The 21,402-nt window shown below is 42.2% G+C and overlaps 1 protein-coding gene across 2 annotated transcripts in view; it reads right to left on the bottom strand.

Annotated features, from left to right (window-relative positions):
* Positions 1 to 3,170: 3,170 nt before the first annotated feature.
* LOC136829901 (ADP-ribosylation factor-like protein 13B) overlaps positions 3,171 to 21,402 on the bottom strand; it is a 64,601-nt gene continuing 46,369 nt past the window's right edge. Inside the window, exons 5-9 of one of the 2 annotated variants that reach the window (XM_067089024.1) lie at positions 14,372 to 14,542; positions 13,113 to 13,383; positions 4,697 to 4,840; positions 3,907 to 4,198; positions 3,173 to 3,463 (exon numbers count right to left, since the gene is read on the bottom strand). In XM_067089024.1, the coding sequence (XP_066945125.1) occupies positions 3,261 to 3,463; positions 3,907 to 4,198; positions 4,697 to 4,840; positions 13,113 to 13,383; positions 14,372 to 14,542 (1,081 nt within the window). In that variant the 3' untranslated portion in view covers positions 3,173 to 3,260. Of the gene's footprint in view, positions 3,464 to 3,906; positions 4,199 to 4,696; positions 4,841 to 13,112; positions 13,384 to 14,371; positions 14,543 to 21,402 lie in introns of both variants that reach the window. The other variant, XM_067089025.1, reaches the window with a different exon arrangement.

The following is a 21,402-nucleotide window of genomic DNA, read 5'->3' as shown; positions in this document are numbered from 1 at the left end:
GCCATAAAGAAAACAACAACATAATATATAAAATTCCATGCTTGGACTGCCCCTCTTTTATATTGGCTAATCTAGCAAAGATTTAGATGTACGTATTAAGCAACATAAGTATTCAGTCAAAACTGGAAAAACATCCAATGCTTATTCTTTCATTTAAGTGAAAATTCTCACACGATAAATTGGACTCAAAGTTCAGTGATTGCCAGATCAAAAGATTTCTCTTCAAGAAATCTTTTGGAGTCCGCTATAATCCAGCTTACTTCCAACTGTAATTTTAACCTCAGCCCCGGCATGTATTATTAGAACCCCCTGTATAAGAAGAAAGTTCAAGAATGACCTAAAAGATAAAATCACTGACTTGATTACAAATTAGTTACCTTATATATATTTTCTATGTATTTGTACATTTAATATAATTTTTTATTTGTAAAAATGTTCATCTTGCAAATATTGTTATTATTTACAAAAAAGAGAATTATTTGGTTGTACTAATATTTTTTGGTGGTCAGTCACCTCCTTGTGTAATCTTTTAATTGTCCTGTCCCTGCTTCTGAACGGTTGATCCTAATCCTTTGTAAAACCTCTTAAATATTTAACCTTGTTTTGGCAGTTCTACTAATTCATTCTTCAGTTGTGTTGGATTCCAGGTACATATTTTTCTTTGTAATCCCTATCTGTCATTTATATGAGTTTTCTTTGTAAAACTTACTTTTATATTTCTTTAGTCTGATAAGTAAAGGACGACAGAGTTGAAAGGCCTCATATATATATATATATATATATATATATATATATATATATATATATATATATATATATATATATATATATATATATATATATATATATCTCTCTCTCTCTTTTCTCTCTCTCTCTCTCTCTCTCTCTCTATATATATATATATATATATATATATATATATATATATATATATATATAAATGGAATTCTTCAAAGGAAACATGTACCAACAACAAAAGGAATGGAGTAATACAATAATCAGTATGCTAACATCACCAATTCCTTTCTTTCTTTCATTAAATCTACAGACTATAAAACCCAAGAGAACTCCAAAGGGAAATCAGCTTACAGTAAGAGACAAGATGATACATAAATAAACATGAGGGAATAGAAAATAAAAATGATACAGCTGATATTCAGGAAATGTCAGTAGAGTGTAGGAATGAATTTGTTCCTTATTTAAATATTTGGAGACCAGAGGATTCCACAACCGCACTAGGCAAACTATTCCACATTTTAGTTGTAGCCAAGATAAAACTCACAGCATAAAAAACAAATCAAGTAAATACATCATCATGGAGTAAGAAAGGAGAAACCATACTTATCCAAAACTATGCTTAAGGCAGGCTCGTTTTAGAATTCTAATGCTACAGACACGGAGCAAAAAGACCAAGCTAACCTCAGACCTGAAGCATAATGGCAACTCTACTCCAGAAAAGACAAGGCTGCATTTACATACATTTCTTAATAAATAACATACCACCCACTCCAACACTTACATCCAGTCGTTATATCCAACACCAAATACATAAAATCAAAGCAGATTCCACAAATAACCTCATTGCATAATCCAAACATTCACTAACTATACAAGAAACTAATAAAAAATGAAAAAATAAAACTAAATCTCAAAACAAAAGCTCACAATCAATAAAGTGTTTGGGGACTTCATGAAAGCAGTAATTTAAGGCTTAAAGATGCAAGAATAATGTCACATGACATTGTCCAGAACCTCCGATCTACCCAAGCGTTCATTGCCTCCAACTGGCAGCGGTTTTCTTTCTTTTAAAAGGATCTGCAGCATCTGGGACAACTTCTTGTACATATAGAGTGCTAAATAATAGCACTGGGTCTGTCAAGATATTACACATGAAGTAAGACAAGTATCTTCAATGGAAAGTACCTAAATAGCAAAAGTCCTGCTTTTGCTTTTAGCTTCAATATGATACAGGCATAAAAACCTGGAAAAAGTATAATATTACTTTCAACAGGGTATTTTTTAAGAAGGCATTTCTCTAATAAATTTATCTTTAGTACTAATTTATAAGTAAATATATCACTACTCCTGAAATATACAAGTTGTTAAATGCATAAAAGTACTGTTTAACTTCTCATGCAAAATTGCAGGATATTACATATCAATCCAAATAATTAGATAGTCTTGTCCTAAAATATTGATCTGTCAGCCTCATAAACTGGTCAGAACACTTTCTATACCTTGGTTCATGTCAACTTGTAGGCAGCTATAAACATTCTTTGCTTTTCTTTTGTTTTACTCTTCATCTGCTTCCTTCTTAGCCTACCTTCCATTTCCAATATTCATTCAAAAACAAATCCTCTAAGTAAACCTTACTAGTCTGTGACTAATATCATAAATGCCAGATTCCATTCCTTACATGGCTTTATTGTGACATGCCAAGGTAACTCCCTATCTATTAATTACAATGTACAGTAATGGAGATCAGACTGGGCTCATAAGCTTCTGCCTAGTCTGACAAAAAAAAAACTAAAAGTTTCATAAACAATAGTAAAAACTATATTGGCAAAACTTTTTTTCCCAAGCCTACTTACTGACTGCACTTTTAAGATCCTGAGGTTATGATTGGGTAGTTCTTGAAAATCCCCATTTCACTTTTACTGAGTATTGTTATTGCCTGACCATTAATGACAAGAGAAAATGCGCAAGAGAATATCTTGTAGATGAAGCCAAAATATCCAAAATAAGGCACAAAATAAGCGCACCAAGGAAAATTCCAACAAGAAGCGATGCGTGCTAAAAATGGAATGTAGGTGGCGCTGGTGTGTTGACGGTCCACGAGTAGTGGGGCGTTGTATCGCACCTCACTGTTGGACTTTGACATCGGAATGTCTACAGGGCGGAGACCGATTGTGATTGTGTAATCTCACCCTTTCACATACACGACTCCATTTTCATGGAGCTCGCATCAGTAGTAAATCCAGCTGGCATTTTTTTTCTCTGGTATATTTAGCAAATGGATTTACCTAGAAATAAGTGCTGAATGATTATTTCACCGGGTGAGACAGGTCTCTTCAGAAATAGATTTTTCCTTTGTCAAAATCCTTTTTTTCAAACTAACTTTAGACCAAATCTTTTTTTTTTTTTTTACATCCCAATGCCAAAAGTGAACTCAAGAGCAGTAATCAGCATGAAAAGACAGCCACACCAATCAACTCTCAAAGACGACAGTGACATCCTAAAAGTTACTGCATTACAAAATACTACAATAAAACCATACCTTTAATATAGCTGACAATAGAAGGTGTGGACGGAGAAGATGATGTACGAACAGTGAAAGGGACGGCACTTCCCCGTCCCCTACTTGACACAGACCCAATGTCAAACAGCTCATCATCAGAGTCAATTGGAACACATTCATCCTTCCTATTTTCATTTGAAAGGTCAAGTTTTGAAGGGCTATAATCTGCAACATTAAAAGGAATTAATGTAAACTGTGCATAACACTTATTCAAATGTTGCCACATTTTACAACTAAACTTGAACAAAGTAATGTGGTATAAACAATTCAACTGAAGATACCCTTTCTAATATAGTACTGCTCCTCTTCACAATGTTATTGCATTTTACAACTAACCAACAAAGTGCAATGTAGTATAAAACATTCAATTGGAGATACCCTTCCTAATATACTGCTGCTCACGTTCACAATCTTGTCTTCTTACAAACACAGTACATTTAATAATGACAATTCTCCTTCACACAAAATTTTACAAAATGTGGAGATATTAGTTTACTAGTATCATATTGATACGAATTCAAACAACCTTAAAAGGTTAACTATACCTCAATGAAAATACTATGACCCATACAAATTCTACACAGGCCAAGACTGGAGACGTAACTTACAGACGGCATAACCATTTGGTTCAAGAATCCCGCTATCCTTGTCCTTGGTGGCACTTGAGGGAGAACTAGAATTGGACGATTCTTGATTGGAAGCAGCTAAGTGTGTGGAGATTCTTGAACTAAGATAACTCTGTGGTTTTGGTGGGGGAGGCGGTGTCTGTTCTTTTACTTTATGCCTTTCTGGTGACTGTCTGCTTGGAGGATCCTCTTCTTTGTGGACTTCCACTGGTTTCTCATCCACTTGGTGGCCTTTAGGCGGACTTTCCGAAGAATCTGAGCTCTGTGTGGATGCCTGTAGCCGATGAACCAAAATAAAAACAAATACTCGTTAGTACTATCAATATGGAGTCAAACAACTTGTTCTGCTACAAAGGAAGCTCTGATTTTCTTTTTTGTAATATTTACGCACAGACCACAGTAGAGTATACTTAAGACAAACTCTATATCTTACATTTTACACCTGACTCCTCTTAAAAATTAACTCCTGTGAACAGCATTTTTAATATAGGCACCATTTTGTGTACAAATAAATACCCAGCAAAATGATGAACATTCATTACGCAGTATATTTTGTAGACTCTTGCACAGTAATACTGAGACGTCGATATTGTATGTCATTAACCTAGCAAATCCAACAGCTAGTCAGTCTGTGTAATACTTTTTGATGTCTATGCATTTTTATTCTGTCTCGAGGCAGGTTAGCATTTTTATTCTGTCTCGAGGCAGATTAATGTTTCTGACTCCTAAGAGGAAAGATATTGGCGTCACACACACACACACACACACACACCTGTGGAGAAGAAGATGAAGTGGTTTCCTGGAGTTCTATCCTTGACTTGAAACCCAACTCCTTCAGCTCTTCAGCATCGGTTGAATTGCTTGCTTCAGGCTCCTCTTCCTGAGCATGGGCTCTTCTCAACTGAGGTATAGTACCCTGAACAAGGCATAGAATACATAGGATATCAAAAAGGAGACTTGACACAAAATGCAGAAGGATCTTGGAAAATAATGCTTGTATGTACTATGTACTGCAATAACAAGAAATAAGATGACAAGAGTCTGCAGATATCTTGTTTGGATATTCGCCACAAGGTAACTTCAATTAGTGCTGGTACCTCCAAGAATTAGTGCTTGCTACTCTAGCAGGTATCAGCACCTAAATTCTGTTGAGGTACAGCACCAAAAGTCTTACAGTATTGCCTTAAGTCTTTCTGACTTGCCTTACTGTTTTTATAGATGCAGTAATTTGCATTTGTTAATTTCTCCTTATTCATTTTCATCTATTTTCTTTTTCCCTTAAGAACATTCTATTCTGTAGAAGCTTCTTTACTATTCACTGGACTTTTAAGCTGGTTTCGCATTAATGTTATTCATTTTCGATAATAAAAAAATTCATTTTCAATAATAAAAAATTAAACCTAAACATGTTTAGAATTAATATTATGGCAATCCATAAACTGTGGTAGCAAATTCTCTCTGTGGTACATACAAACCTAAACGTCATCTACAATGACTTAATATCTTACCACAGTGTGCAGGTAGTGTTTCCAATTTAGCAAATCTAATTTCTTTATCATAAACCACTTGTTATAATACAGATCTTCAACCATTTTAAAAATTACAACCTCAAGATTCATCTTTGTTTATGTTCATGGAAATATTCATCAAGATTCTGTTCACGGCTAATATACATTAGATACTTCCCAAGTACATTTTATATTTCCTAAGGATCAGGAACTCTTTGTCCATTATACCTTAACAGGCAATTATGCTTGACATAGACTGTTTCTAAGAAATCATTTTCCCTTTAATGACTTTGTTCCTTGATTTTAAAAATAACAGGCCTTATATTTGTTTCAATGTTTTGATGCAAACAGCTAATTTCTCAAATATTTTATTTTTTCGAGCGAGAAAGATTATAAGAAGTTATCAAGGCCCCTTGTTTAACCCTTAGTGGATGGATTGAGCTTCAGTGTGAAGTAAAACAGGTTTGGAGAGGTGGACGGATTGAGTTTCAGTGTGAAGCAGAATTACGCACCACTGTTATGGTAATAATGATTTGAAACAAAGGTGCCAATACTTCTATATGCTATAAATTCAATAACGGCAACTTTTATACAGACGTGAGAGTTAGGCCAGTATCAGTAATGCTTGTGACTTCAATGGGGAAAGTGCTGCATCTCTCTCTCTCACATGAGTCTTTTGTAAATTTGCTTGTAAATATCGAAGGGGTTGCTGTTGTTTTTGTCTTTACAACAGTATGCCAGTTGTAAATGTAATTTACAAAGAAAATTGCACAGAAATATTAGGAAAAGCATGTAAAAGTAAAAAAGTTACTGAATCTTCCTTCTTGTAAACTTACGTAGAATATTTTACAACAAATATGCAAAAATTTTTACTACTTTTTATTTCTTATCTGTTTTGATATTGTGTGAGCAGTAATAATAATTTTACAAAACAAAAACTTATTTAATAGAAAAAACATATAAGTTGGTAAAATTTACAACTGTCTTGTAAATGAGGCCCCACAAGGGGGTTGTAAATAGTAATTTTCAACTTTCGTGGAAGTCTGGAAAATTTTTTTAGAATTTTTATTTATTCAGTGTGAATGTACGTCTCATTTTCTCTTTCCATTGATGTGATTTTTTTATTTTGCCGACCTCAAAGTTTCCCCGGTCTGGGGTGCTGCACATTGATAAATTATGCCGTCCCTTAAGGGTTAAACAATCAAATTTCTGGCCAATTCTGCGTTTTTGATGAATTAGTTCTGATAATTCTTCAGACCACCAAAGAAATTTCTTTCTGCTGTCACTGGCTGAAGGTTCTGTGATGCGCTCGTCTGCAGAACCAGTGATGAAATTTGTGATACAATATATTTCTTACTTTGTTATGGCCTCTAAATCCTTACTGGATGGGCATGATCATGTCAGGCATAATAATATATCTAGAGTGTTGTATCAATATTTTGCACCATGCAGTTTGAGCAAATTTTGTGGGAAAAATTCAGAATCACTTCCTGGGCCATAAATGACATGTCAATAACTCTTACTCAGCAACTTTTAGTACCTCATTACAGAATGACAAATCGGTGTGTGACTCCCATCCCGACATTTGTATATTTGTTTGTAAATATACCCACAGATTGCTGTTGGTTTTAGTTCTTATCTTTTATGATAGTATGTCAGCTACAATTGTAATTTTGCAAAGTAAAGTGCAAACAAATATTAGAAAAAACATGTATACCTCACAAAAAGGTACTGCATCTCCCCATCTCAGTACTTGTAAATATTTTACCATAAATATACTCAGACTTTGTCACCGATTAAGTACTTATCTGTTAAGATACTGTGTGAGCTGTAATTATAGTTTTACAAAATGAAATTTAAAAAATTATTAGAAAAAACATGTATAACTCGGTAAAATTAGCGTATTTTACGAGTGTCTTGGACAAGAGGCCCCTCACAAGGTTGGAAATATTCACTTTCAACCTCCCATGAATGGTACAGAAAACTTTTAGAATTTTTTTCCTTACACCATGTGCATTTGCATATCTTCTTTCCACTGACATGTCTTTTTTTTTTTTTTTAAAGTGGCCAACCTTAAAGTCTGTCCAGTCTATGGGTGTGCTTAATATATATTTTTTGATAGTGTAGTTGCTTGTTTTGTCCTCAAGGAGTTACCTTCCATGGTCTACCAGAGCTCCATAGTGAGCAAACTAATATCAAAGAATTCTCTTTTAGTCGGTCTTTTTGGCCAGGTATTGTGTCGTAATGATTAACATTATAACGCGTGATGGGGTTTATAATGGACTCAAAGATAAGAAGGCACTTTCCCTTATTTTCAGTGAAGCTGAACCCAGGTTTTCCAACATCAAAAGAACCTGCAAAAAAGAGAAGTGACTATTGTGCATGCACATTCGCCCTCTTGTTTACAACCGGGCTGTTAAAAACCAAGGAGCCATTAACTCTCTTTGGTCTACAGCGAACAGTTCACATCGTTACCAGCGCTCCAAACAAAATTCAACTTTTTTCTCCGTTTTCATTCTCGAGGATCAAGGAAACATCAAAAATAGCAAGATAAGTGCTTAATATTAAGTTCCAGTTAAAAGTTTGTTTTAAACCTTTGGAATTGATAATATCCTTATATGAGCCAGAACCTGGCTCGTTGATTGCTAGCCTACCTAGTTTCGTAAAGCATTGATTGCTACCTAGTTTCATAAAGTGAAAATTGTTTTAAATCCTAACTAAATGTTTTAACTAAAAGAAATGTTCCATAATTTATTATTACTATAGAAAATCCTTTCAGATTATATGATGTCTACAATAATCTAGGCAGTAAGTCAGAATAATTTAGACTAGATTAATAGTGGATGTTGTCTGTAGCCTATGTCCTTGGATTACGTATCCTAAGTGGCCTAGCTTAGACCGAGGACCCTACAATCAGATAATAATAATATCTGGGCAAAATAAATCAATAGCCTAACAATAAGGCTGCATATAATATAAATTTCTTCCTTTTATATAAGCCTGTGCACTTAAGCATGAGCTAAATAATCCAGGGCTAGCCTAGGCATTACCTTATATCAAGTTAAGTGATAACTTTTTACGAAACATCCCATTTTTGGACTAAATTGTTAGCCTAGACCATGTAACCTAGGACTAGATGAAATAGTGATTAGGACTAGATGAAATAGTAATGGCTACACACTAAGGTAGGCTAACTGTGTTTTATGTAACCCATACACTTAAGTGTGAATTAAATAATCCACATTAGGCAGTAGCCTAGATTAGAGTAAGTTATAGCCTTGCTATAAGGCTACACATTAATGAGTTACTGTTTTATATAGTAGACCAAATAGCCTAGGACTGGATATAAACAACAACCTGGGTTAGACAAAAAAAGTAGACTAACTATAATGTTTCATATTAGTAAGTTTTCTGTTTTTATATAGCCTAGGCTGTACATTTAAGAGTGATCTATAATAATCTGGATTAGACAATACCCTATACTAGGTTAAGAAAGAACAAATAAGCCTAGGATTATATATAAACAGTATCCTAGGCTCAATAAAATAACCTAGTTTTTATGACTTTGATAGCCTACCTGTAAGGCTACATACCAGTAGGGTCTTGTATAACCTACTTTCTTAAAGGTGATACAAACCTAGAACAGGCAGTAGTCTAACCAGATTAAGTAGGAACCCCTTTTTCAGGAATATCCTACTACAGGCAGTCACCGGTTATCGGCGGGTTTCTGTTCCTGACAGTGTGACGATAACTTAAAATTGCCAATAACCGACAATTGGCGATAATAGTGCTGATCCATGGTTATCGGCGCCGATAAGAGGGGACGGCCACCGCCGATAACTGGGGACTGGCGCCACCGATAACCAGGGATCGGCGCCGATAACTGGAGATTGGTGTTGAAAATCTGGTTATTGTTGTTGCTAGACAAGCACCGTAAAACCGGATGGCCGATAACCAGGGACTGGCTATATTATCCTAAAACAGTGATGGCCGAACATCAGATAATAAAAGGGTAGTCTCGGCCACATAAAACAGAAAACCAGATTATAAGAGGTTTATTTTCTGTAAAGTTTATATCCTTAAGTTTTAAATAAGCCTAGAATAGGTTAAGCAAGAACCTTCTAAGAAATCCTCTATTCTTAGCTTAACGTAGACTATACTAGAAGCATTAACCTAAGCTATATAAAACAGTAGCTTGGGTTAGTTTAACAAATTAGTTCATAGCAGTTAGTCTGAATGGCATGACAATTGGAATGAAAAATTTCACTTAGCCATTACAAAAGGACTAACAGTGTACAGTATAAGTAATACAGCCATATACAGGTATGAAAACTAACCTAAACCTTAAAGGATTTAAGTTAACATAGATATTCAATTAAATGTATTACAACTGCAAACCTGTGATCAAGTTAACCTGTAATATGGAAACTATATGAGGAACTACAGAAGTGTCCCTCACTTAAAAACAATTTATACTATCTAGCTTCTAATGACAACTTGCTTTATATCACTACAGGATCCTCAGTTCAAGTGTTCCGTAGCAAACTGCTCAGTTCACCTTTTGCTTGTGGGTACAAACCACCACCTCCCATGATGCGCATAGTCCTTGTAAAAAACAAGAAAATTTGCTTGGTCACCAGATATGCTCCTGGCAGCAAGTTTTAAGGATGAAGCAGCTCCTTTTAAACTGTCTCAATGGGTCCTAGGGTTCGGTAGGGGTGAGGAAGGGAGAGATCATATCTTTCCGGCAGAACTCTGGCAGTAGATATTTAACCCTTTCTCTGAACAAGATCAATGTTTGGGCCAAAACCCAGTAACATAAGTCCCCAATACCTCCCAGGTTAACCCTATGGAGGAAGTAGAGGAATCTTTACATGGGGTTGACAGTCTTACTAAAGAATATGAAGTGGACATTGCCATTAAATGGCCCTGCTGAACAGAGGGCTCAGGGACACAAATTTTAGCAAGTCATGGGACAAACCTTCCAGAAGGAATTCTATTTCCCATGCAGCTATAGCTGCTGAATAGGATCTTTTCCCTAAAAGGGATACTAGGATCCACCTAACTCCAACTGAAATGACTACATTTTCAGAGGGGTATAGTAACTTGCCCAGGACTTCTGCCCCTTGATTAATAGGCAGTTACAGTTCAATTGCTGAAGCTCAGTTAGACTGCGCAAGCTACCCCAAAAGGGATGCACAGTTTGCAGCATTTGATCAATTCCGTAAGAAAATAGAGTACTATCAAAGATGCCCTTGCCACAGAATGGCAATATGTCCTGGACATGAAGCATGATTCCAAAAGGAAAAGTAAATCGGTCATGTACACCCTAAAGTGTAAAAAGTACTGCATATCCTGCCCAGAAAGTGAGCATGGATACAAATGCTGCCCAAACAAGGTCTAATATTAGAATTGACTGGCAACAACAAAAGGATCAGTTCGGAATGCAGAACTTCAGATCAAAACATAATAGGGCCTCCAGTACTCATATGAAGACAGATTTTCAGAATTTGTAGTGACTAAAAAAAAGAGACAATGGCAGAATTAAAACCATCTGCCACAGTCATCCCAGTTTTGGGAAATTCCACCAAGGAATGGGCAACACTACAACTCCTTTTTGAAAGGAAAAAGCTCCCTAGATATAGCTACTCAGCACTTTGGGACCCCTATGAGAAGACTCTCAGAGGGGACAGCCTCGTCAGAAATTTATGGTAGGCCCCGACTCCTTAGTATTATAACTTCTACCACCTTGCAGGAAGTTGCCACCAAAAGGCTTCCAGAAGATTCCAGGATAATATTTTTGCTGTTGAGGCCAAAAGTCTCATGAGAACCCGATGGGAAGCACTCTGTGATTTCCTAGAATGGCGCATAAAAAAGCGCGAATGGAAGCACTGGAGGGCTTCATCAAATCACTCTCCAATGTCACTGCATTATTACATTCTAACCCCTTCTGTAAGGACCTATTTGAGAAGTCTGTTGTGGCTCAACTCAATGAGCATGCCTGCCACCAGAATTGCACAGTGTACCCTTTTCTGGGGAAAGGGGAATTCAGGAAACAAAGAACCCAAAATTTCCCTTTACCCAACACCCCCCAAAAAAGCCTCACTTTGATAAAAAATCACATATAAGCCTTCAGTCACCCCAAAAGTTTTCCTCAAAAGACAGGTAGGTGGTCAGAAGGGACAATTTCCTACAAAGGGACAACAACAGCAGCAAGGACATCCTTTTTCACAAGGTCCAGAAACCATCTTATAGGGGTAAAAAGGAAAAGCAACACCTGGAATGTCTATCAAAGGAGGAGGCAGATACCAAGAGGAATTGTATGGCTGGGGATCAGCTTTGATGACATCACAGACAATGGAAGTTTTCCCTCTGGGGGGACAGCATTATTTATATGTGAGTGTGGTAACTATTGCTGGGAGAAGGCCGACAGAACGGCAAACAAACCCAGCATGCTTAGGTAAGCCACTGCAGAACTACATCCTAAAACGTAAGTTCATGTATCGTTTCTTGTTCCTTGGTACCGAAACCTGAAGAGTATTTGGAATAAAGAATGGGACTTGAAATCTGTGGCTTGACCTCAGACCAAAATGTTTTTTTCCTCTGGGGTGTTGGGATTAAAAATTGAGAGCTTAAGCCTTTTCATCACCTGTCAATTTCTTTGTATAGCTCCTTGAGGACGAAACAAGCGACTAAGCTATCAAAAAACAGGTTTTGACATAGGAAATACCTATTTTTGGTAGTCGCTTTGAGTCCTCAAAACCCTCCCCACTTCCCTGATGAAAAGGCATGGGATTTGGGCAAGGGATTATCCTGCATTGACCAACAGAGAGTAATGGCTCCTTGGTCTTTAACGGCCCGGTTGTAAACAAGAGGGTCGACACGCATGCGCAATAGTCATTTCTCTTTCTTGCAGGTTCTTTTGACGTTGGAAAAACTGGGTTCAGCTTCACTGAAAATAAGGGAAAGTGCCCTCTCATCTTTGAGTCCATTACATACTCCATCATGTGTTATAATGTTAATCATTATGGCACAATACCTGGCCAAAATGACCAACTAAAAGAGAATTCTTTGATAGTTTGGTCACCATGGAGCTCTGGTAGACCATGGAAGGTAACTCCTTGAGGACTCAACAGCCACTACCAAAAATAGGTATTTCCTACATCAAAACCTGTTTTTTAGCCCGGCCTTTAAGGGCTAACAGATTACATGGTGGAATTTGTCCAGTAAATGAATTACATGGTGGAATTTGTCTGTTAAATAAGATTACATGGTGGAATTTGTCTAGTGAATAAAGTGTAATTTTCCCAATTTGTTTTTTATATTATACTGTGATGCTGAACAGAAATGATCTCCCAATATAAAGTGTAAGAGACATGCCACCCAATATGGTTTACTATAGGTAAAATCTTAGACTATGTCTGCTAAAGACATAAAGCTATGGGTTATAAAATACTAGTGTCTGCATCTTCCTTATTTAATCACCGTGAGTTATTATCAATTAAATATTCTATCTCAACCAGATCTGTTCACAGTTTTCCATTTTCAATCCCACAGAGGGTTGTGGCAATTGAAGTAACCAGTAATATAGTGGTTGAGGTAATATATAGCACTTGGTTGTAAAATCCCCATGTACAAAATGTAGAATGATAATGGAGTCAACTTTGAAAGGGCACTTACATTTGGTAGACCACTGCTCCCTGCCCTAGGACTAGGTTTTGTTGTGTCTTGTAAAGAATCATCGCTATCATCTAATACAGCAGTTTGCGCTCGCCTAGCCATCTGCTCGTTTCTGAGAGCCTCCTGTCTCTCACGCTCAGCTCTCAACTTCCGTATTCTCTCTTTCCTCTCATCTAGTTCCTTCTTCATTTGTAACCGTTCGTTTTCCATGTCTTGATCAACGCGTTTGTTTATATCTTTATAATGGACCACTATAGTATCTATCAACCATCTGAAATGGAAAGGTAACTATTGAAATAGGTTATAAGAAGGGACAAAAATTTTTAGGTGACTAATAAGAGGTCATCCCGACACTTTTGTACCACTAAGAATATCCAAACAAATATCCTATGTAGAAAAACATAATTGTTTTTGCGTTCACACCAAGTAGCACAAGAAACAATTTTTCTAGTCAAATGCCTGCAACTAGCCATCCAGATTCTGAGTCACAACAAAGCAATGTGATCTACAATCAGACTTCAAAAGCTTGGGCTACCCTGTATTCATTAAAGTAAGTTAATAAAATGATCAATGTTGCCTAAGCTTTGTCTCTGCTTTCCAAACCTGGCAAATGATAATGACATTAATGACATCATTAAAAGATACTGACGTAGTCATAGATGTGGTGAGCAGTAAACATTTAGTGTTAACTTTTGGAATGTCCTTCTCTTTGTGTTTCTTGACATTAAATGTTTTATTGTCTTTTGGAGAAATTTTCTCCAAAAGACAATAAAACAGGAAGGGAGACAACATATTTTTTGTCAAAATTGTTCCAACACAAGATGTATAAGAGAGTCAACACGATTTGCCTTAGTACAGTAATGGCATCAAGACTTCTTCAGGGCAAAATAAAGAAAAGAATACAGAATTTAGGCCAAAGGCCAAGCTGGGACACTTTGGAGGTCGTTCAGCACTAAAATGGAAATTGACAGAAAAAGGTTTGAAAGGTGTAACAGAAGGAAACCTCACAGTAGCACAATGAAACAATTGTTAGGAGAGGGCAGAAAGTAAGATGGAAGAAGGAGAATATGAATGGAGGTACAGTAAAAAGAATGAAACGGGTTGCAGCTAGCAGTCGAATGGACGCACTACCCACGCCCCCAAACGGCAAGCCAAAAGAAATAACAGAGGCTGTGTTGCTGGGTAGTACCTTAAAGCCATCTAAACTAGTGCACTGAAAATCTCAAAGGTAAAAGACTAAGTAATATGAATATACTTACCTAAAGCCATCTGCAATTGGTTTATCAGGTTTATTTTTCCGTGTCGTTATGGCAGAACAAGTTTCAACTCGTGTCGGACACTTGTACTTATTTACAATTTCTTCTACGTTAAGCGACTCGACTAAATCTATTTCATCCATGGCACCTTCCACATCCTGCTTGTTTGCTAGCCTGAAACAATCAAGATAATTAATATTCTATGTTGTGTACACTACTGTATTTTTTAATACAATTATTTACAGTTTTACAACTTTTTCAGTTTTTCTTTTCAATCCTTCTTCACACAGAAAATTTAGAAAAATTAATGTATGATAAAAAAAAAAAAAAAAAAACAATAACATCACCTTAAAAATATTCTTCCAACTATACAAAACCCGAGGTCCTTTACATGCTAGGAGATACTTTCAGGCGAGGCTGGAAAACGCCGTTGAACTTCAACAAGGTGGTTAGGCAGTTACTGTCCGGGAGGCGAGCACCGCCTGCCCGGATGTAAATATTCCAATTTGCCTTTCGCCCATGTGTACAGATTGAGGGGTGGCATGAGGTGGGTGAGAATTAGACTTGTTGTATATAGAAAAAATACAATTTACTTTCAAAAATTGTTATTTGTTCCGACACAATATACAAACCGGTCCTTTACTATTAGGAGACTTTACTGATTGGAGGGAGGAATCTGAAAAAGTCTCTCTGAACTGACTGGAGTTCACACCTTGTCTTCCCTTCCTGGTCGTAAGAGCGAAGGAAAAATCACCCTGACAAAAGATCGGGTTGTAAGAAACGCAAGACTATGCTTCTGACTTAGGGACCCTTTTGCATGAAAGAGGGAACGCCAGTTCATGCTGAAGTAGGCTAGGAAGAAATGACGTTTGGATGACAATAAGGCAAATACAAGCATTGGGTTTGTCTCAAAGTCATTTACTCTTTCCTCCCTTGCAAGAGAAAGGAGTGAAGGTTTCTGTAACCTGAAAGGAAATAGAACGGAAGCTCACGTTATGTGCTTACCTGCCCCGGACGCCCGGCCCAGCGCCTTGTAACGGCACGTCCGCCTCCTGCCCGTGGAAGAGAGCTTAGATAGGAGAAGGAAAGAGGCCAGTCACTCAACAAACATCTCCCAACTTACCGGTATAAACATAGGCGTAGATGCAACCTGTCTCGTTAGGGGAGCTGGATAAGCTACACAACTTGTTGAGCAGCCACCAGGACCCAAGGGAAAAGTGTCCATGACTTATGCACATCCCGGGAGGTAGAAGGAAGTGAAGGTAGTCTGTCGGGACCACACACCTCGGTTCTTCTAGCACCTGTGCCCATTATTATTCTTCCGGAATGCGAGATGTGGACCAATGCCGCGGACTGAGCTCTCGGACGGTTGCACTGCGCCGCCTTCTCCTGCAGCAGAGTGATTTCCTTATTGTCTCAATGGCCAAAAAGAAATGGTATTCTTGGACACTTCTTTCTTGGTCGAGCCAGTGCTAACGAAGAGTCGTCGACACTCAGGCCGGAGGTGCCGAGTCCTCTTCAGATAGCGCCGCAGCACCCTAACAGGACACAGTAGCATCTCGTCTGGATCATTATCTACAAAGTCCTCTAGGGAGGGGATCGTGAAGGACTCGAACCGTGCGTCAGGGACCAAAGGCCTCCTGAGCCCGCGTACAAAACTATGTGATGAAATCGGTAGCGTAACTGACTTCATCCCCTTGAGTATGATATCAAAGGAAAGTCCATGAAGTTCGCCAACTCTCTTCGCCGACGCCAGGGCAAGCAAGAAAACGGTCTTGAGGGTCAGATCCCTGTCTGACGACTCTCTTAAAGGCTCGTAAGGTGCACGAGTCAGGCTCCTTAGAACGAGAGTCACAATCCGCACGAGGCCTGAGGATCCCTGGGTGGGCAAGACTGCTCAAGCTTCTCACAGCAGAGAAATCTCGAAAGAGGAAGAGATGTTCACTCCTTTCAGCCGCAAGACTAGGCCGAAAGCGCGCCGGGTAGCTCTTACTGCTGAAATGGAGAGAAGCTTCTCTCGCGAAGGAAGACGAGGAAGTCCGCACTGCTGAACAGCAGTTTCCACCAGAGATACCCCTTCGACGCACACCAACCACAGAAGACGGACCACTCTTCCCTGGTATACCGCTGCGGAGGATCTTCTGAGGGTATCCCGGGGGTTATCCTGTTAAGCGCGCCGGGCGTGAAAGCCTCTCGCCGTAAGAGATGGTGGATAACCTCCAGCCGTGAAGACACAGGAATGCACTGCCAGGTGGAACCGCCAGCGCGAGGCTTGACGGTAGCTGCTGGGCCAGGGGAATTCTCCCGGTGCTCCTCGAGGAGAGCTAGCAGGTCCGGGTACTCACTGGCCTGTGTCATTTAAGCTACCAGAGCCTATTCTGAGATTCGGGTGATCATCATCGCTGATTACCCACTTTAATCAGACAGGAATGGAGGAAAGGCGTGACGTGTCGCAGGCTGTCCCACGGATGCTGGTGCGTCCTCCGCAGAGCGCCCATGTGGGTCCGCACGAACCGAACAGAAGACCTGGCTTTGCCAGCCGGGTGGCTAACAGATCTAATACCGGGATCGCCCCACAGGCCTAACAGCCTTCCGCTACTTCCTACTTGGAGGGACCATTCGTCCCTAACACCTGGTTTGATGTTGAGCTTGTCCCGCCAATACATTCCTCTTGCCTGAATGTATCTGGCTGATTAGCTCCACCGAAAGTGAGCTATCGCTCACTGCACCTGCATTGCCAACTGATGAAGCTGATGGGACACCAGTCCCCCCTGCTTGTTGACATATGCCACTACCGTGGTATTGTCGCTCATCAACACCACGGAGTGTCCCATCACTCGATCCTGGAACTCCTGGAGAGCCAGGAAGGCCGCCTTGAGCTCCAGAATATTGATGAAGGTGCTGTTGCCCTGTGCCACACTCAAGTCAGCAACCTCCTAGGTGTGCGCCCATCCTCAGGTCGATGCGTCCGAAACAGAAGCATGAACCGAGGGGGAGTATGGTGGATACTCCTATTAAGAGGTTCCGCCGCCCAACCACAGTGGAGGTCCTTTCTCACTTCCTCGAAAGAGGAATGAGGAAGGACTGGGGGTCTCGACTGGGACCAGAGCTCCTTTAGCCTCCACTGAGAGACCGCATGAAGACGCCCAGAGGAACTAGCTTTCTAACACCTACAGGTGACCGGATGACGACTTGCCATTGTTGAGTTTGTTGCTCCTGTCGAGACAGAGGAACAACTGTGCTGCCTCCTGAACTTGCTGATACGAGTCCGAGGAAAGACTTTTGCTGCCACCATAAGTTCATCAGCATGCCCAGGTATTCGGCCCTCTGCTTGGGGTGATCTGACTTCCAGATTTACTCACGATCCCTAGATCCTGGCAAAACTCGAGGAGACGCATCCCTGTCCTAGTAGCACCGCGCAAAGCAGAGTCGCCAGACCGAAGCAGTCGTTGAGATACCTCAGCAGACGTATTCCATGTGAGTGGACCCTAGCTGACATGAGCGAGAAAACTCTCATGAACACCTGGGGAGCGGTCGAGAGCCCAAAGAAAAGTGCCCTGAATTGGAAGACCGACTTCGAGGATCTGCCGGAGGCATCGGCGCGAGGACGATGGATGGGTATGGAAAATACGATCCTTCAAGTCCACCGTAGCATGAAGTCGTTTCTCCTGATGGAGGCTGGGGACCGATCGCGGTTGTTTCCATCGTGGAACCGAGTCTGGCGTAAGGAAACGGCCCAAAGGAGAGAGGTCTATGACTGGTCTCCATCCCCGATGCCTTCGCCATTTAGAAGATCCCGCAAAGCTGGAGACTGGTCCGACACGACTTCTACAGCATTCTTTCGCTCAGCATGGCCTGCACTTCTGCTGTAGTGCGATGTCCTTCAACCAACCTGAAAGATAAGTTTGGTGATGGACCGGAGTGTAGTGAGGGAGGCCGAGACTAAGGGTAGAGATATCCTCCCGGCTGAACATCCACTATCCAGGTCTCGGCCCATGTCGCCAAGCACGCGTCTAATGGCTCGACAGGCACCCCTCACCTTTGGCAGCTTCGGGGGAACGCCGCTCTAGCTGCTTTCCTTCTTTCACCCTTGCCCCTCTACCGGATTGGAAAGTGGGGCTGAAAGGACGGGAGTAACCCCTTTCGAGGAAGAAGAAGGCTGGTAGCCGACCCTTCAAGACTGGGACTTCTTAGGGCTGAGGAAGGGCCAGCCTGGCCCAAGACCTGGCTGCAGTGGAACGAGAAGACCCGAGGTCTTAATCCACTGCCTGGGTGGACAAGCCGGTCGTCTCATCGGCACGAAGGCTGTCTGTCGCGTATCCACCAACTCTCTAGGAAGAGAGAGAGGAACCTGTAACTGGGTCCATTCCGCGAGCGATTGCCGACTGGGACCTACAGAGATTTGGCAAAGCGAGAGAACGGCCTCACAACACCAAGTTTGCCCACAGGTTTGTAGTCTGGCGGGCAAGGTAGGAAATAGCCCTACCTCCAGACTGGCACAAGCCCCCAAAAGCAGAGTCCTCCCCCAGGCAATGAGAAGCGCCTGAGGAGCGGCATCTTCTGATACCGTGAAGGACCACAGATCGAGCCAGGAGACTGCCTGAAAGCGTCACATGGCGGAGTTTCCAGGGTTGCAGCTTGCTGGGGAGAGAGAAACATTCTTCTGCCAGACAATTGCTGTGAACGAAGACCCGATCCAGACGAACAGAACCGGTCAACCTGCTAGTCAGCAACGCCCTTCTGGCTGGAGTAAAAGCGCTTTGACGAGGTGGTAGAGGGGGATGCGGAAGAAGCTCCGAAGCGTGCTCGATCGGGCGGGAACTGTTCGCCCAGACACAAGACCGCTTCACTCATCGAAAATTCCCGGCAGCGTGTGACCACGGCAGCCCCACCGGCCTTGGGTTCCTTCTTAGGACCTCAGAAGGATTCGAGGCGCCGTAAGGACAATCCACAGGACGGCCGCGGTCCCTTCCCGAGGTCATTGTGCCGACTAATCAGCGCTATAACCTCCAAAAGTCCTCTGTATTTCGGGGTGTCCGCATCCCGAGAGGCAGAGACCTTTCAAGTCTCCAGGGTGCGGTCCTCCGAACTACTTCTCCTCAAGAGCGGAGAACCTCGCAGACTTCTGAGATCTTCCTGAACTACATCGGGCATAGGACCTGGTCGAGCCAAGGACCGAGCCAGGAACATACCCCCATGCAGTTGAACTCTGAGGAGAACACTTCAGAGTTCTCCTTCCGACTCACGCCCTTGGAGGAGACCGAAGGAGCGAGGACAGGGAGGAAGATCGGGCGTCTTCACTGCCTCTTACTGGCAGAAATCCAGAGTGTAGCAGGCCGAGGGCGGTCACCAACCCGCGGTGATGACGGGCCTCAGGTCGAGGAGAACGCTTTCATCCCAGGTGAAACGGTTCTCGGAGAGCGGAGCGGTCATGAGCCGAGCCGGCGTATTCGCTTTCCTGAGCCAGTTCGGGCCGAGGCGGCCGCCTGACTGGAGAGCCGACCTGCCGGCTGGCGCGAGCTTGGCGCTGTCCTCTAGACGCGCTTCAGACTTTTCGAGGCCGCTTCTCGGAAGACTGAGCAGGGACTTCTTCCCTGTTTCTCCATGCACTCGGCCCCTCGGGGCTGAAGCATTATCCCGGGAACCTGACCTGGCACTGGATGGAGTGCCAGCAGGAAGAGAAGGCACCCATGCCTCGCTCTTTCTTCCGCCCCACGCCTGGTCTGTACGGCGAAGTGTCCATCAGAATAACAGACTGGGGTATCCTGGTCTCCTTGAGACCCGGTACCGGAGCAACTCGCGAACGAGTCCGACGCGTCTCGCTGGCCTAGAAGCAGGAGGTTTTTAGGCGCAGCGGGAGTGCCGAAATTGGTCTGCATTACCTGGTTCCCGCTGCCCCCGGCCCGGAGGCCGGAACAGCGTCTCCTGATCCAAGATCGGAAGAACCAACGAGAGAACCCACTGCCTTCTGTAGTGAAGGAGATAGACTTTAGGAAAACTCAGTACGAGGTTTCTAGGGAGAGACAGACTTCTTTCTTCTTCGCCGGCCTTGGCAGGAAGAGGAAGAAGGCAGGACGACTTACTTACTATGAAGACGGCGATGAAGACGACGATTTACACCTTTCCTGTGACCTCTTTCTTCTTCTTTTCTTCTTCTTCACCATCTGCTTCAGGAAAGCAGTCAGATCACCAATCCAAGAAAGCGAAGACGCGGACTCAGGAACAGCAGGAACAGGAACAGCGGGAGGGGCCACAACAGCAGAAGGTGCAACCCGGGCAGAGACGGCGGAGCTCGGACCAGCACTGCCTGGGCAGCGAGCGCGTGGTCGGCCAGGAACCGGCGGGCGGGCCAGATGCAAGCGCCTCCCGCATGCAGATCTGGCAATGGCCGCGCCAAGGTCGCTGGAAAGGAACTGAGGACGGTTACCGGCTGGAGAGACAGACGAGGAACCGTATCTGCCAGCCAGGCCATGTTCAGCAACTGGGGCAGCAATGTCAGCATACGCACGATGACGCCACCATGTAGGAGGGGCCAGGGCGAATGGTGCCAGAAAGCCAGGCAGGGAACAGCGTAGTTGGCCCGCTGGATGACGCCGATACCTGGGTGTCCAGATGGCAACTGAAATCGGCATCTGACAAACCGCGAAGGTGATGTCGCGGTAGTGGCTGTTGCTGCCGTGGTAACGTGGATCGAGGGGGCCATGGGAGCCAAACTTCCAGAGCCGAGCCAGGTAGGCCCGGATGCAGCCAGGGTGAACTTGCATCATCGCCTGGCTATCGGTGCCCGTACCTGGAAGCAAAGTCGGGTTAATAGAAGAGCCTGACCGGTCCGGCGGAAAAACTCCTCCGAACGGAAGAGACTTCCGAGATGAAGCCGCTGTCCAATCCTCGCGGCCCTTCCGGCCAAACGGAAGAAACGTAAGAGGAAGGGGAGGGGAAATCCTCACCCGAGGGAGAGGGAGCAAGAAGAGGCTCGCGGGGAGGTAGAAATCCCGAAATGACGCCACCAACGGGCCGCCGGGGCGATTTCCGGA

The sequence above is a fragment of the Macrobrachium rosenbergii genome, chromosome 45, assembly GCF_040412425.1.
Source record: "Macrobrachium rosenbergii isolate ZJJX-2024 chromosome 45, ASM4041242v1, whole genome shotgun sequence".
Classification (NCBI taxonomy): domain Eukaryota; kingdom Metazoa; phylum Arthropoda; class Malacostraca; order Decapoda; family Palaemonidae; genus Macrobrachium; species Macrobrachium rosenbergii.
This window is presented reverse-complemented; position numbering and strand designations above follow the sequence as displayed.